Source organism: Zalophus californianus, chromosome 13, assembly GCF_009762305.2.
Source record: "Zalophus californianus isolate mZalCal1 chromosome 13, mZalCal1.pri.v2, whole genome shotgun sequence".
Lineage (NCBI taxonomy): Eukaryota > Metazoa > Chordata > Mammalia > Carnivora > Otariidae > Zalophus > Zalophus californianus.
In genome coordinates, this window is record NC_045607.1 from 347,168 (window position 1) to 365,585 (window position 18,418).

Below are 18,418 nucleotides of genomic sequence, written 5' to 3' on the forward strand. Positions count from 1 at the left end.
TAAGGGGCACAACGGGGGAAAGAAAGTCATTCTTTAAAGAAGAGTGTCTGGTAACAAATGAGAAGGAATGTCAGAATCCATTTACTGACTATAAAGAGAGGGACCGGCACCACACAACATGGAGGTCCAACAGACAGCACCTCAACAACTGATCAAACTGTAGCACCAAACACACCGGGACACATGTGACTCCTCATGTAATGAAAACATCCACAACGCTACCTGCACAATATTCTCATCAAAATTGTTTAATCTGAATCTAATCATGAGGAAACAAAGCAGACATATCCACACTGTAGGTCACTGTACAGAGCAAATGACCTGGACTCCTCAAAAATGTACACATCATGAAAGATTTAAGGGGAACTGGGGCTGGGGCCTATTCTAGACAAAAGGAACCAGACAACCAGATGCTAAGCATTACCTGTGATTTTTTTAAGTCTATAAAGGATACATGGGGACCAATTAGGGAAAATTTGAACAATATACTGTATGTATAGATTATTCATAGTATTGCATTAATATTACATTTCCTAAATTTAACTACTATGCTGTGATTATATGAGACTTTCCTTGTTTTTAGGAGATACTGAAAGCCTTGGGGTGAAGGAACATAACACATCCAACTTACTCTCTATGGTGCATTAAAAATAGTAACACATCACAGAGAAGAATGATAAAGTCATTGATGAATTTAGGTGAGGGGTAGATGAGTGCTCACTGAATATTCTTTGACATTTTGTAAAGGTTTGAAATTTTTCAAAATGAAAAGTTGTAAAAAATCTTTAGGATTACTACTCTGATTTAAATTTTAGCTTGTTCATTTCCGAAGTTTACACTCAAAACTTTAAGTTACTTTCTTGCTGTTAGAAGAGCTAAAGTCAATAATGAAATACTTCACTACAAAAGATCAACAGACTCAGCAAATCAGGTAAAAAAAGGGTCAAAAGCTATTAAACAAAACCAGAATAAATCCTATCATAAAAACTACTACAGGGCACCTGGGTGACTCAGTCAGTTAAGCGGTTAAGCGCTGACTCTTGGTTTTGGCTCAGGTTGTGATCTCAGGGTCGTGGGACTGAGCCCCTCATCAGGCTCCGCCACTTAGCCCAGAGTCTGCTTGAGATTCTCTCTCCCTCCCTCTGCCCTTCCTGCCATCCCGAGCGCTCACGCAGGTGCTCTCTCACTCTCGCACATGCTTGCTCTCTAAAATAAATAAATAAATCTTAAAAAAAAAAAAATCCTACTGCAATAGAAGTACCAGCATGGAAACGTCTTGATTAGAGTCACACTTCTGCAAACAGCCTTCAGGACACAGCCTCTAACCAACAAGCAGAAACAGTCAAAGATTCTGATAAAGACTCATAGCTGCAAGGTCCTAGAACAAAATCCCACAGGATAGCCCCCAGGTCTTCACAAGCACCCAGTTTACATACAACTTTACTAGGAATGGTGACTGGGTTTCCCAGCCTACAGCCCTTTCACAGAATGAGTGCCTTCCCCAAGAGGAGGCAGGGGAGGGGTGTGTCCACAGAAGCTCCTGGAGGCCTGCACAAAGAGCTCTCCAGGCAGAGAAACATGGAGCACAGGGCCCCAGTTCATCTAAAAATAGCCAGGGGCCACAAGGCCTAGAGCATGAGCTGGGGGAAGTGGCAGAAAAGATAGCAGGTAGCCAGGGCCTGACGCCACACATAGCTTTATCGGCCCTGGCGAAGAGCTCACAAGCCACAGGAAGGCTGCCTGCACAGCAGAAACACTCCGTGGACACCTAGCTTCCTGAGCAGAGATTGTGGAGGCCATGGCGAAGCAGGAAGAAGAGGTGGGCATGGACCCCAGCAACAGCCCCTGTGGCGGGTGTAAGATGTACTCTAAAGGCAGAGCCAACAGCAGTTTCTGAGGAACGGCTTCCGCAGATGAAGCCAGTCACTACAGAATGAGCTCAGAGGTCAGGTGAGAGTTCCAGGTGCACACTGGGTTGAAGGTGCCCATCAGCCCTCCCAGCACTCAATACGTCCCCAAACCTGGAGACCAGACAAAGGTGAGGCTGGGGTCCACACAGCACTGGCTGAGGTCACTCAGGGTAAGGACACTGAACAGGAGGACCAAGATGAGGCCCTGGGGCACTTGAGTATCTAGAGGTCAGGCTCCAGAGGAAAGTCCTGAAAACAGACCCGACAAGGTAGGTAAAACCAGAAGAGTGAGGTGTTCTGGAAGCCCAATGAGCAAACTAAGCACTCCTTTTTTCTTGAACTACTATGTCAAATGCTGTCAAAGGGGTATAGTAAGATGAAGGCTGAGAACCAAGAGACTTGGCAACACCTAGGTTAATGCTCAAAGGGCAGACCTGGTAGGTCCTGAGGACAGCAAAGGAAGAATGAAGTCTGAGTCACTAGGATTTAACTTACAGAAAAGTAAAGAAGCACATGAACACAAATACCTCATGCCTGTAAAGCCAGGGTGACAGGATGTGCAAACTGAAAAGCAGCTAAGAGTCTAGTTCCAACCCACCTCTGTGCTCAAGAGGTCTGTGGCAATGCTGGACTAAACCCCAGACCTCCCACTAAGCCAGAGTTCATTACCACACTCACCCTGTAGGGCGCCAGATGCAAAGACAAGAGAGCTGCAACACGCACCCACCGGGCTCTGGTTTCTGGCAGCTCTGATCCACACATGTGCACCTGCATTCCAGCCCCACAGCTGAACAGCCAGGGGCAAGCCTGCTTTCCAACTGCTGACTAATCTCTCCTAAACCTTCGCTCCCCTCATCCACAAAACGGGGGCATTCCTCCAGCCTTCCACTAAGTCCTCTTACTCTTTAGCCCTTTTCTTGGAGAATTTCTCTCTCATCCTCTCCCCTAGACTACAGGATTCTCATCCTAGATGGTCCAAAATTAATGCAAATTCCAAATGTTCTTCATGTTAGGGCAGCACTGCCCAAGAGAAACACAGGATGAGCCACAAGTATAATTTTAAATTTTCCAGCAGCCAAATTTGAAAATGTAGAAATAGGCGTAATTTTAATAAATTTTACTTAACCCAATACATACCATCATGTATGACAATATTATTTCAACATACAACCAATATAAAATAATACTAAAAAATACAAAATATCTCAATAAGTCTCTATAATCCAGTGTACATTTCACACAGCACATTCCAGTTTGATGTGGACACATTTCAGGTGTTCAAAAACCACGGGAGGCTATGGCCAGCTTGTTGGGAGAGGGCAGCCACCTCTCCACTCCAATCTGTACAAGTGGAGAAGCCAACCTTCCTCCAAGATTCCATTTGGAATCCCGAGCAAGATACCTGTGGTATCAGTCTGCAACAGGCATGAACACACAGGAAGCTTCCTTTAATCAACCCAAGTGGTTCAGCATTTCCTCTTTGCTGCTTCTGTAGTATTTTTCTCTTTTAATAGCAATTATCAAACTGTAATTGTGCCTGTGGTTCTCAAAACTAGAACAAAACAACCTCCCAAGGACAAGGCACCAGGTTTATTTTCACGTGGCTGACAAACAAAAGGCATTAAATGTCACAAAAACTAATGAAGAAACAAATGCATGAATAAATGGTTCCTACCTATATTTGGAAGACGGTTAGTTCCAAAACATTTACCCTAGGACACCACCAAAGGGAAAAAAAAATCCATAAGCCAATTTTGATTCCTTCTTTTTCATTGTTTTTTGTTTGTTTGTTTTTTAAAGATTTTTTAAATTTATTTTTGACAGAGAGACAGTGAGAGAGGGAACACAAGCAGGGGGAGTGGGAGAGGGAGAGCCAGGCTTCCCGTGGAGCAGGGAGCCTGATGTGGGGTTCGATCCCAGGACCCCGGGATCATGACCCAAGCCGAAGGCAGACGCCTCACCAACTGAGCCACCCAGACACCCCTTTTTTCATTAAGTTTTACAACATTTATAGATCACCTAAAATGTGCCAGGTAATATTCAACGCGTTGGAAACTAATAAAAGCTAAAGCCCTACCTTCAAAGAGTTTACAGTCTAGCCATTAAGACATTAACAAAGAAATAACATATAAAGGAACCAGTAATTAAAACACAAAGTATGTGGGGCACCTGGCTGGCTCAGTTGGTAAAATATGCGACTCTTGATCTCCGGGTTATGAGTTCAAGTCCCATGCTGGACGGAAAGATTACTTAAAACACACACACACACACACACACACACACACACACACACAAAGCATGTGTTCTAACAAAGGACAGGGTGCTCTGGAAGCACAGGGAGTACATCAGAGGTACCTCCAACAGAGGTACCTCCATCAGAGGTCGGCAAACCAGAGCCTGCCACCTGTTTCGCTACAGCCTGAAAGCCAAAGATGTTTTTGTTTTTAACTCGAAAAATCATCTCAAATTCAAATCCCAATATCCACACATACAGTGGCACACAGCCAGGCTCACTTGTCCACACATGGTTTGCGGTGTTTCATGCTACGAGGCAGAGCTCAGCAATGACAAGCAAATGCACCTGCACCGAGTGCTACCTTTTAGCCATACTGTGACTGGACCTTTCTGTCACCGTCGTAACCAGTGCATACCCATCACATCAAAAGTAGAAGAAAAAAGAATAGTGGGCTTTGAGTCTTTTTAATGCTTTTAATTCACAGATTACAATGTTACGGACTCCAATACCAAAGCACTGGGCTTACTATGCAAAGTTATCATGCACAGACATGGTAACTACAGTAAGAGACAACAGTAAACACTGGCATCACAGACAAAGCACACATCCCAGACTTCACAATTCACAGGGGGGCAATAATCAGAAAAGTCAGAAAATTCTAAGAAGCTCAACAACTCCAAATAAGATAAACTCAAAAGAGATACTCACCCAGACACATCATATTCAAACTACTGAAAGGATTTTGAAGGCAACAAGAGAAATGCAACTTAATGACGTATGAGAGACCCTTGATAAGATTAGGAGCTGACTCTCATAGGAAACCACAGAGGCCAGAAGACAGTGGGATGACACAAAGTATTGAAAGAATGTCAACCAAGAATTCTACACACACCAAAGTATTTATAAATGAAGAAGAAATTAAAGCATTTAATATTAACAAAAGAATTTGTCATTGGCAGACCTACTCTATAAGAAATGTTAAGGAAGTCCTCCAGGTAAATCTAAAAGACAGTATAAATGCACTTTTAGTTTTAACTGTTGTTTCCTTCTGTATGATTTTTTTTTTTTAAGATTTTATTTACGGGGCACCTGGGTGGCTCCGTCATTAAGCGTCTGCTTTAGGCTCAGGTCATGATCCCAGGGTCCTGGGATCGAGCCCTGCATCGGGCTCCCTGCTCGGTGGGAAGCCTGCTTCTCCCTCTCCCACTCCCCCTGCTTGTGTTCCCTCTCTCACTGTGTCTCTGTCAAATAAATAAATAAAATCTTAAAAAAAAAAAATTTAAGTTTCTTTCCCCAAAGAAACAAAAGTATAGCCAAACAATGAAGGAAGTAAAATGGCACACTGGAAAATATGTATTTAACACAAAAAAAAAGTAACGGAGGAACAGAGGAACAAAAAGACTAACATATATAGAAAACAAACACCGAACTAACAATACAAATCCTACCTTTTCAGTAATTACATTAAATGTAAGTGGATTAACTATTCCAATTAAAAGGCAGAGACTGATAGATTAAAAAAAGTATGATCCAGCTCTATGCTGTCTACAAGACACAGACCTTAGGTGTAAAGATATGAAGAGCTCAAAAGTAAAAGCGGGAAAGAGAGCTACAAAGAGAAGCCGCGAACCACAAGCGGAAGGGCTACAGGCTGTCAGACAACATGGGCTTCAAGACAAGAACTATGCTAGAGACAAAGAGGGACACTTCATAATGAAAGAAGGGTCAAAACAACAGGCAGATGTAACAACTATAAATACACTCACAACTAACAACAGAACCTCAAAACACATGAAGCAAACACTGACAAAACTGAAAGGAAAAGAAAATGCAACAATACCAGGAGGCTCCATAACCCTAATGCCAGTAACAAAGAGAATCACTAGAAGATGAGGAAGATTCCACACCACAGACCAGCTCCATCTGACGCACAGAGAACAACCTACCTAAGGTCTGTTCAGGCAGTCATCAAACACTCTTCAAGACAGAACATTATCTGAGCCATATTTTTTATAATTAATTAAAACATATTGAAATTGGGGCACCTGGGTGGCTCAGTTGGTTGGGCGACTGCCTTCGGCTCAGGTCATGATCCTGGAGTCGCGGGATCTGAGTCCCGCATCAGGCTCCCTGCTCAGCGGGGAGCCTACTTCTCCCCCTGACCTTCCCCGCTCTCATGTACTCTCCCTCTCTCTCTCTCTCTCTCTCTCAAATAAATAAATCTTTAAAAAAAATATTGAAATTAAAGTATATCCTCTGACTGTAATGGAATTATATTAAAAATTAACAAAAAATTAAAATCTAGGAAATACCTAAATACATGGAAAGTAAGCAACACACTTCTAAATAATCCATGGGTCAGGGTGCCTGGCTGGCAGGCTTAGTCGGTAGGGCACTGACACTTAAATCTCAGGAGCATCAGTTCAAGCCCCACACTGGGTGTGGAGCCTACTTAAAAAAATAAATAAATGAATAAATAATCAATCAACCAAACCATGGGTCAAAAATATCACAAGGGAAAACAGAAAATATTTTGAACTGGAAAAAATGAAAACACAGCATATCAAAATTTATAGGAGGCAGCTTGTTTTAGTTTTCTAGGGCTGCCATAACAGGGTATCATAACTGGGTGAATTAAAACAACAGAAATTCATTGTCTCAATTCTGGAAGCCAGAAGTCCAAAATCAAGGTGCCAGCTAAGCCATAATTTCTCTGATGGCTCTAGGGGGTTTTTCTTCCCTCTCCAGCTTCTGGTGTTTGCCGGCAAGCCTTGGTATTCCGTGGCTTATAGGTGTCACTCCAGGATATGGCTCTCCTTTCCCTTTACGTCTTCACATTGTCCCCTCCATACATGCCTGTCCTCACAAAGTACTTTCCTCTCTTATGCCAGCACCAATCACACTGTACTAGGAGCCATCCTATTCTGGACCTCATCTGAATTTGTCTACAATGACCCCATTTCCAAATAAGGTCACATCCTGAGGCATAGGGTGGGTAGGGGACTTCAACATATCTTTTTGGGGCGTCACAAATCAACCGTAACACAGCTAAAAAAGTGCTTTGAGGGAAATGTATACCTCAAACTCCTATATCAGAAAAGAACTCAAACCAAGATCCTAAGCTTCTACCTTAAGAAACTAGAAAAAAGGCAAATTAAACCTAAAGCAAGCCAAAGAAAGTAAATAAAGATAAGATTAGAGTGAAAATAAATGAAAAGGGAATTTAAAAAACAATAAAGAACATCAACAAAATGAAGTTACTTCTTTGAAACTTCAACATAACTCCTAAACCTTTGGCTAAACTGACCAAGAAAAACAGAGAAGACCCAAATTACTAATCAGGAATGAAAGAGGGAATATTACTAGCCACCCTCTAAAAAACAGAGAGAGAATTATAAGGGAATACTATAAGCAACTGTATACCAACAAAGTAGAGGAAATAAACAAATTCCTAGAAAGACAGAAAGACACCAAAAGTGACTTAAGAATAGAAACCCTGAATACTTAAAAGAAGTGAGGAAATTAATCGTGAAAAAACTTCCAACAAAGAAAACCCCAGAACCAAACTGCTTCAGGGATGAATTCTACCAAACATCTAAAGAACAAACAACACCAGTCCTTCACAAACACTTCCAAAAAAATAGAATATACTTCCCAACTCATGAAGTCAGTATCACTCTCAAACCAAATGCTCAGACATCAACAAAAAAGAAAACCACAGACCAATGTTATATCCTTCATGAATATAGATGCAAAGGTCCTCACTACCAAACCAAATGCAGCAAGATGTAAGAAAGCTTAGATACCGTGACAAAGTGGTTTTGCTGCAGAAACACTGAAAAATCAATGCAATACACCATATTAACAGAATAAAGGATAAAGCCATATGATCACCTCAGCAAATGCAGAAGGACTTAAAACCCAATACCCCTTTCTGATTAAAACCAACAACAACAAAAACAAACAAAAAGAAAAACACTCAACAAACTGGGAATAGAACGCAACTTCTTCAAACTGATAAAAGGCATCTACGAAAACCCAAGGCTAACATCATACTTGGTGAAAGACTGACAGCTTTTCCCTAAAAACCGGAATGAGACAGGGATGGCTGCTCTCACCACTTCTATTCAACATATTACTGGAGGTTCTAGTTAGAGCAATTAGGCAGGGAAAAGAAATAAAAGGCACCCAGATTTAAAAGGAAAAGTAAAATTCTTATATCTCTAGTCTCAGATGACATAATCTGTACAGCTGAAACTTGAATAACACGGAAAGTCAGGGTGCCAACCCCCATGCAGATGAAAATCCACATATAACTTTTGACTCCCCAAAAACTGAACTAAGAGCCTACCGTTGACCAGAAGCCTTACCGATAACATAAACAGTAAGTTAACATATATTCTGTATATCATATCATGTATTCTTACAATAAAATACACTAGAGAAAAGTGTTAAGAAAAATACTTTAGAGTACTGTACTATATTTATCCAAAAAAATTCTGCATGTAAGTGGACCCTCACAGTTCAAACCCACACTGTTCCAGAGTCAACTGTACACACAACACTGGTATTTTTCTATGTATATAACACATATTAATAAAGTTTCCCCAGAAATTGTATTTATGTTCTGGCTACACGTCTTGTTACTGAATCTGTTTAAGGTATGAGGACAGATACCAGAGAACCATAACGGCAGATTCTAACAGACCACTTCTGTAAGGGAAGGAAAATAGATGGGCAGACGAGCCAGGCCAGAGGTAGGAGAACACCTGACCTTTCACCAGCCCATAATACAGCTAGCATTTTGTTTCACTCTAGCGTTCATGGAGTTCACAAAACACAGGTGAAGAGCAAGGATGAGCAAGCAACCAAGACTCTTTAAGCCTACATGCTAGCCTTGGAATCTGATGGGGAGAAGACCTAGACTCCAACGACAGAAATCAGTTTGACAACCAGCCCAGCAAACAATTTTCAAACTACACAAGACAGAGAGCCCTCTAGGCCTTTCTCAGGCTAGCACTTAATAGGAGGCCACTGGGTGTCAGATGCTTTCCATGTAGTATCAAGACTCCCTTCTTCCATTGAAACTTATGTAATATTGTGTGTCAAACACACTTCAATGAAAAAAAATCTCGGGCACCTGGGTGGCTCAGTCGTTAAGCGTCTGCTTTCGGCTCAGGTCATGATCCCAGGGTCCTGGGATCAAGTCCCGCATCGGGCTCCCTGCTCTGCGGGGAGCCTGCTTCTCCCTCTCCCACTCCCCCTGCTCTCACTCTCTCTCTCTCTCTGTCAAACAAATAAATAAAATCTTTAAAAAAAAAAAATCTCTCGTCTCCTTTCCCGTGAGTTGTACTTCATGGTAACCAAACAATTTTTCTTTGTAAAAATACTCCAGATAATAAAGGAAGAAAGTCTGCCATTTTGCAGTTAATGATCCTGAGCAGTAAATATCAATGATTGTTAACATCACAAAGCAAGATGACCAGACTTATTATGCCTGATTAAAAAACAACTCAGTACTAGTTACAAAGTATTCTGGCTTTAAAAAAAAAAAAATTTTTTTTTAAAAGACAAACCTATATCTGATGCAGCCTCTAGCCCTGGGCTGTCCAACTGAAAGATAACGTGAGCCACAAGCATGATCCGGGTCTATAATTTTCAATTTTCTAGTAATCACATTCAAAAAAAGGAATTAGAAACACAACCTACTTTTAGTAATATTCAACCCAATATATCCAAAATATGGTATTTCAACATGCAATCAGTATTTTTTGCAGTATTAATGTGATACTTTACATTCTCCTTTTCGCACTAAGTCTTCAAAATCCTGTATTTTGCACTTACAGCACATCTTAATTCACACTAACCATGTTTCAACTGCTCAAGAGTGGCATGATGGCTAGCACAATGGAAAGCAGCAGCTCTAGATCTTAAATAGCAATGACAGTAAACACAGAGAACAGAGGAACATGTTAACATAGCAATGCAATCAGCAAAATCAAGATTATGGAAAGCTTTGGGACAAATGAACCATTATCTTCAAAACAACTGTGAAAAAAAAATAAAGACATGCCAATCAATATATTGAGATTTAAGAGAAATCTAGCAAGGACAATGAACAGACCATATTTTGTTCCTAATTTGAAATAAGAAATATGAACAGTAACTACATATTTATTGACTGAAATATTTATATGAACTGAAATATATATTCATAGATGGAGTGGCGGCTGTCCATGAGGAGGTAACCGTTGATGCCAGGAGACAGGTATGAGGGACTCATTCTTCCATCATATATCTACTTCTAAATAGGTTTGAAAAGTTCTGTAACAAAAAGTCTAAAATACCTACATATGTACTTGCCTGTATAGGCTCCATAATAATACTGGTGGCCTGCCAAGAGAATTGAGTGCTAGGGAACAAAGGAGAGAGATGTTTCACTTTATACTTTTTTTTTTTTAATTTTGAATCATGTAACTGTCTTACCTACTCAAAAAATTAAATTTGCACATATATATACTTTGACTCCATACACTGGCCTCTGCAACTCCACCATGTCACCAGGCCCAGGCCTACTCACTAGTCCCCCTGCTTCTTCTCTGGCCTTCCTTGAATCCACTCTCCACACAGCAGCCAGTCGTCTTTTTAAAATAGCATTCTGTGCCTAAAATCCTTCAATGACTGTCTACAGTGCTTAGGAAACCACCAACTCGTTACCAAGGCAACAAGACCCTATATGACCTGGCCCTGCCTCTCCAGCCTCACCTCGTGCCACTCGCCCCTTCTGACCTGGTAATTCCACCCTGTACCAAAGGGTACAGACTCACCCAATTCATCATTGAAGAAACTGGGACCTCTCTACAAAACACACCATGTGGCTATTAAAAATGTTAAAGATGTGGATGCACAGGAAATAATACATGAAAGAGGAGAATGCAAACAGTACATACTCACTGAGTAGAGCCACTTTTAAATATGAACATGCACATTCATAAGGATCAGGAAAAAAAAAGATGACAAATATTTGGCATTATCGGGTTTCAATTTTCTGATTGTGTTAAAGTGCCATTTTTTTTTTTTTTAAAGGAATGTACATATTGTACCTCACCGTTCCAATTCAAGCCTTACCTCCTTTAAGACCTGGACTAACCCATCTTCCTCAAGGAGCCTTTCCCAACACAGGTCTGGCTGCAGCAACGAGTGCAGGAGCAGCCCTTTTCTTGTTTACTTTTAACTGATTCCATCTCATTTCCTGCTTGGTAACATTTGCTCTACTACATTTTTATGCATATCCTCTTACACAGGACATAGACTAGCACTTCACAAATCAAAGGTGCTCAATAAATGCTTACAGACCCCCTGAAAAGATCATTTAAAATACTCTGATCAGAACTTACAAACAAACCTATTAAAACTGGGGTGCCAAAAGCAGTCCAAAAACTTTTCTAAGTAAAATACGAACAGTGATGCAATTGGGAAAGTGACCTCTCATCTAGGAAGACACAATTTCAAAGGAAATGCCACCTTCAAAGAGTTGTTTTTCAAATCCAAAACCTGTGAAGAGTTTTTTTTTAAATAAGCAAAAATACTAGAAGTTAAATAAAAGCAGAACAGTAAATAGGAGGACTTCTCAAAATCTGGAACTGACACTTTCTATACCACACCTACGGTAGGCCAGAGTAACTGGGCTCCAATAATTATTCCCTATGTGACTAGTTCAGTCAGCACTGTAACTTGAAATCAAACTGCCCACTTACTATAAGATAAAAGCTTCCATCAAACATGGTAAGTCCAATGAAATGCCAAACATGAAGTTCCTAAAGAAAAGCCCAAAACATGGCTCTTATTAGTTCAATTATTTTCAAAGACAAATTCAATAAAATGTGGTCAAACAATACAAAACTGTTTTGTGACAGGACCGGAAGCAGAAGCAGGAAACAAGGACTGTAGCCCCCACTCTGGCACTGATCACACATGAGATCTCCAACAACTAAGCCTCCACCTCCAGGTGTCCTTCTGAGCATTAGGGCTAAGATATACTCATCGCTCTTGCTTACCTTTATTATGACTCCAGAACCTTCCCCAGTAATGAGTCCAGAAACACAAGCCACATATATCCTGAGAGGGGCAGCCCTTTCCACAGGGGAGCTATGCTTTTAGTGTGGCGGAAAACTCACTTCTCAAGATTTACAGTAAATGCTTCTGATTTCTACGTGACAGAACGCTTTCCACCCCCTTCCCTTATCAAAAATCAACCAAAGACAAGAACAGGAAAGAGAAACATAAACTCCACCTAAGACACATTTGAAACCCCTACACAAAACACAAATAGGAAGATGGAGAAGAGTTAAATCACTATACAGAGCAGAGGAAGAGGAACCTAAAGGAGGAGGTTACTGGGGCGCCTGAGTGGCTCAGTCATTAAGTGTCTGCCTTCGGCTCAGGTCATGATCTCAGGGTCCTGGGATCTAGCCCTGCATCGGGCTCCCTGCTCGGCAGGAAGCCTGCTTCTCCCTTGCCCACTCTCCCTGCTTGTGTTCCCTCTCTCACTGTCTCTCTCTGTCAAAAAAATAAATAAAATCTTTAAAAAATAATAAAAATAAAATTAAAAAAAGAGGTTACTGCTGAGAAGCAGGCTGACTGATCCCACAGAACCATGGAGAGGCTCAGATGATGGGGTAATGCCTGGAGCTAAAAAGGGGTGTGGCTGTAAAAATCCACCTAGAGGGCGCTGGACTCTCAGGTCCCCAGGCAGCCCCACACACTCAGACAAGCACTCCTCTATGGTAGCTGCAGAGACCAGAGGGCTAGCTCAGTAAGAACTCTACCAGAAGTGTACCACACTTGGGGACCGTGGGCACAAAGAACAGGAGTGAGCTCCACAAATGAAAGCAGGGAAGTCAGGACAAGGCTATGTACTGAGACACGGGAAGACCCTCCTCTTCCTCTCCTGCCCTGTAACCTAGCTCCAGTACGTCCAGCTCAACACCAACAAGGCAAGGGACTGAAGGAGCCTTCTCTGAGGAAGCAAAACCAGGGGACAGTAACATTTAGAGAGCCAACAAAAAGTCAGTCATCACCCTCCACTGAAGCAACAAGTAAACAAACCCCTAAACACTCAAGCTTTCCATTTTTAGCACTTTATTCTTAAAGGTGAATAAAGAGCCAACCATCACCAGACACTGGGAGAAGCTGTCCAGAAAGAAAGAAAAAGATCAGAAACAGAAACAGAAGGGGAAACAGAAAAAAATCAGAAAAACAATAATTTTAACGTAATTTTTTTTTTAAGTAGGCCACAGGCCCAGCGTGGAGCCCAACATGGGGCTTGAACTCACCACCCTGAGATCAAGACCTGAGTCCAGATCAAGACTCAGACACTGGGCGCCTGGGTGGCTCCGTGGGTTAAGCATCTGCCTTCAGCCCAGGTCATGATCTCAGGGTCCTGGGATCGCATTGGGCTCCCTGCTCAGCAGGGGGTCTGCTTCTCCCTCACCCTCTGTGCTTCCTCCCTGCTTGTGTTCTCCCTCCCCCTAATAAATAAATAAAATCTTAAAAAAAAAAAAAAGACTTGGATGTCTAACCAACTGAAGCACCCAGGTCCCCAATAAAATAGTTTTTTAAAGTTTTAACTGGATTTTAAGAAATTTAACTGAGATCAAGCAGACACTGTATACATTAAACAAGAATAGGAGGCATTAAAAAAGGAAGAGAGAATAAAGAACATGAAAATATGACAAGAAAAGTTAAAAATTCGTGAAAGAACAGTCAAAAATGCTCCCCAAAAAATAGAACAAAAAGATTTAAGACTAAAAGGCTTTCAAAAATTAGAATACTGGGGTGCCTGAGTGGCTCAATCGGTTAAGCGTCCAACTCTTGGTTTCAGCTCAGGTCATGATCTCAAGACTGGGCTCTGCACTCAGCGCAGAGTCTGCTTGAGATTCTCTCTCTCCCTCTGCCTGTGTCCCTCCCCCTGCTTGAGTGTGCTCTCTCTCTCCCTCCCCCACTCTAAATAAACAAAAACTTTAAAAATAAATAAATAAAAATGAGAATATTTAGTACAGGAAGTACAATATTCAACTGAAATAGTAGAAAATAAACTATCTCAATTATATTGTACAAAATTTCCTACCAACAAAAGAGCATCAATCTCCAGATTTCAGGCTACTTAATATCCTGCATGATAATGAAAATAGGCCACCATTAAGACACATCATAAAAATTGTGGGATGTAATGATCCTAAAAATGTGTTGGGGGAATCATGGTTAAAAGGATTGAGATCAAATGGACTTCTCAACAGCAACAATGAAAACTAGAAGATATGGGAGCAGTAACTTAAAAATCACTTCTTTTTTTTTTTTTTTTAAAGGTTTTATTTATTTATTCATGAGAGAACGAGAGAGAGGCAGAGGGAGAAGCAGGCTCCCCACGGAGCAGGGAGCCCGATGTGGGATTCAATCCCTGGACCCTGGGGTCACGACCTGAGGTGAAGGCAGACACTTAACCGACTGAGCCACCCAGGCGCCCTTAAAAATTACTTCTAACCTGGAATGCCAAGCCCAGCCAAACATAATCTTTCAGTGCGGTGGGAGAATAAGTACATTTTCAGACATGCAAGTCCCAAAAGTTTGCCTCCCAAAAAACTACTGGTAAGCTATTAGAGAGTGTGTTCTACCACCACGAGTGAGTAAACACACAGAGGGGAGCCATTAGATGCAGGGAAAGGGGTTCATCACTAGAGAATAATGGGGGCAATTCCCAGGATGTCAGTGTGCACCAAGCTAAGAGAACAAGCACATCCCGACAGGCAGAGTGACTCAGGAGCACCAAAGAAGCAAATGGTGAGCTGACAGGGCTAAGTGGAGGAAACTTAAATTGAGAAACATTTCACAGAATAGAAATTGCAAGAACATTATTCTGAAATTCAAAGGAAACCAGGCAAATGAAAAATGAGGCAATCATTAACTCCACGAAAGAAAGAAGGCTGTACGAAAAAAGAAATACAGGGCGCCTGGGTGGCTCAGATGGTTAAGCGTCTGCCTTCAGCTCAGGTCATGATCCCAGGGTCCTGGGATCGAGTCCCACATCAGGCTCCCTGCTCCTTGGGAGCCTGCTTCTCCCTCTGCTTCTCTCTCTCTCTCTCTCTCTCTCTCTGTCTCTCATGAATAAATAAATAAAATCTTTAAAAAAAAAAAAAAGAAAAAGAAAAAAGAAATACAGGGCACCTGGCTGGCTCAGCTGGTGGAGCCTGCAACTCTGATCTCAGGGTTGTGAGTTCGAGCCCCACACTGGGTGTAGAAATTACTTAAAAATTAAATCTTAAGGGGTGCGTGGGTGGCTCAGTCGGTTAAGCGTCCCATTCTTGGTTTTGGCTCAGGTCATGATCTCAGGGTCATGGGATCAGCACAGCTCAGCACAGAGTCGACTTAAGATTTTCTCCCTCCCCCTCTGCCCCTCCCTCCACTCACATGCTCTCTAAGATAAATAAAATCTTTTTAAAAAATAAAATCTTAAAAAGAAAGAAAAGAAAAGCAATTGCATGGCACAATAATGACCTGAACTGATGATTTTGGATATGAATTTAACCAAAACTGTGAGTGTTCTAGGTAACAGAGTATGAGAGAGCTGAAGTCATCATCTACCTTTAGTGGAAGCCAACAAATAACCCCTAAAATTGGTGAATGAAGACATGGCGACACAAACGTTATTTAGATACATGAAGCAAACGTTAAAGAGTGCCAAGTGGCTGCTGCCTCTCTAGAAAGTCAAGAGAGGAGGAAGGTGGCCTTTTTAAAAGGTCTTTTAGAACTATTTGACTTTTTTTTTTTTAACTTACTCTGGGGGGATGCTAAGTAGGTTCCACACCCAATGTGGAGCTTGAACTCACCACCCTGAGGTCAAGAGTCTTACGGAATGAGCCAGCCAGGTGCCCCAGCACCATCTGACTTTTTAAACTATGTACATGTGCTTATATTATTTTAACAAAAAAATAAGTTTTAAGAAAGAGATACAAAGTTGCCACCCTGCTAGAATATGAAGCATACAATCTGCCTGGGAAGGCCCTCCTGCTAAAAGGAAGACATTTTGCTGGGTCAAAAGCCTTAAATCAAGTACATTACCCTACGCTCTGGTCCTGGGCGATCCTGAACATACATTAAACCCCAGGAGCCCCCACTTACTAATCCACAAAATGGGAGCAGGGGATATATTCCACTAGCTTATTAGTTCTCTTTAGTGTGAAAAAGTGGTGACTCTCTTTCTAGGTCAAGGAAAAGAGAAAAGAACAAACAGGAAATTAGGTAAGTTTCAAGTGTTCACTTTGCTGGTTTAATCATTTGGCAATCAGTGAACCCTGATCCAGTAACCATTTCCCAGATTTAGTGGCAAGAGATGATCTTATGCCCACCCACTGTCCAGGAGGCCCCTTACCCTATCAATGCACCTCCACAATAAACACTTAAGATCATGAATCTAAACCCAGAGCTTTTATTTCGTGAAAATGACCACAACAGACACAGCACATGTTCAGCGAGCTAAACTGCCTGCATACATCTTCTCCAGCACAAGCTCTGAGACACTGGAATGCACTGTGCCTCTTTCTTCATCTGCAAAGGGGAGCCGAACAGTACCTAGCTCAGAAGACCGCTGTCAGGCTTTCATGAGTGAACTCATGCAAAGCACTACAACAGGATCGGACACAGGTAAGGGCTTCGTGAACACAGGCTGTCATTATCATCAGCTGAGTTAAGCCCTCTATTCAAGGCTGAGTGTGGAAGGAGAGCCATCTGGGGTCATCTGCTCATCAATTATTTATTAAAAACCTACTATGTGCCAAACACCCAACAAGGGCTAGTCCTACAACAGGCTATGCCAAGTCATTCAATCTCTTCCAAGTCGTGTTTTCCTTGCCTGCTGAGTAGGAAATAATAGTACCCGCTGCCCAGAGCAGAGAAAGGTAAACGAGAGAACTCACCTCAAGTAAATCACAGTGCCCCGAGCCACAGCGAGGGCTCAACAAATACCATTACTCAGTACACATCTTTTCTCCACAAACCTGGAAGTCACTTTCAGGGTTACCTAATTTACCTACTTGTCCCAGAGCCTCATACGTTCCTTGAGTGTGTGGTAAGAATTCAATTAGTACTCCTTGCATTGAACTTTGAAAATCCCCTGCACCCTCCCCGTTCACTTATTATCAACCCTCGCAAAAACACACGAAAAAGATCAGAAATAAAAGCACCACACATTATTTCGATCAAAATGTACAGCTCCGTGTGTGCACCCGGTTCCTGTCTTACTACACCTTAGCTTTCCGAAATCCCCACGTTGATTACTACACACGAAGTACTTTCAGAAAAAACTCAGAGATCGTCACTTTTTTCCAAACTGGTCCCTTCTGTCAGCCCGAAGCCCGCACTATTTCTGCATTTCCACCGGCACGCTGCCTCCTGCTTGCTTTTCCCGGCAGCGGGAAGCTAGTGGTCCACCTCACAGAGTTCGGTTCCGGCGCCGCTACAAGCTAGGAAACAAACTATCCTCGAGAATCAGCAGGAGGGAAGCCTACACAGCATTAGCAAGAAAATGGGAACTTTTTATATCCAAAGCCCGTCTAAGCAGTTTGTTTAGCAATAAACTGAAGTCGTGCATTCCTGCTTCTGACAGCCGCCAGGGCCGGGCAGCATTGTCTGGGGAGAAGCGCGCCGGGCCGGCCAACTTTTCGTTAAAGACGGTGCCATCCTATTCGGAACAAAGTGAAAGGTCAGCGGGGCGCAGGAGAGGCGCCGGGAGCGCACGGCCTCGCCTCGGCTCGCGCCGCGAAGTTGGCCGGCTCGCCCCACTTTCCCTTTTGTCCTCCGCCCCTTCCGCGGGGCTCCCGGCTGAGGCCCGGGGCGCGCGGGGGCGGGCGGCGCGGACGCGGGCGGCCGGCCCTCACCCCGCGCCCCGCCCGCCGCCCCCCCGCCCGCCGGCCGCCCCCCGCCCGCCCGCCGCACAAAGCGCGCCCCGCGCGGCGCGGCCCGGACGCCGGCGGCCTCGGCCCGGCCTCGGCCTGAGGCGCGGCGACGGCGGCGGCGGGGAGGCGCGGGCCCGCCCGGCCCCCTCCGGCTCGGCGCCCCCGCCCGCGCCCGCGCGCCCCGCCCGCCCGCCGGCTCCGCGCCCGCCGGCTCCGCGCCCGCCGCCCCCGCCGCCGCCGGCCCACCGCCCCGCTCCTCACCTCGGCATCCGCGGCGGCCATGGCCCGGGCCCGCAGCGTGGCCCCGCCCCTCCCGCGCGCCA

At 43.3% G+C, this 18,418-nt stretch overlaps 1 protein-coding gene across 2 annotated transcripts in view; it reads right to left on the minus strand.

Moving 5' to 3' along the window:
- The window catches only part of EHMT1 (euchromatic histone lysine methyltransferase 1), a 137,154-nt gene extending 118,736 nt beyond the window's left edge, over positions 1–18,418 (minus strand). Inside the window, exon 1 of one of the 2 annotated variants that reach the window (XM_027615859.1) lies at positions 18,357–18,418. In XM_027615859.1, the coding sequence (XP_027471660.1) occupies positions 18,357–18,377 (21 nt within the window). In that variant the 5' untranslated portion in view covers positions 18,378–18,418. The remainder of the gene's footprint in view (positions 1–18,356) is intronic. The other variant, XM_027615860.1, reaches the window with a different exon arrangement.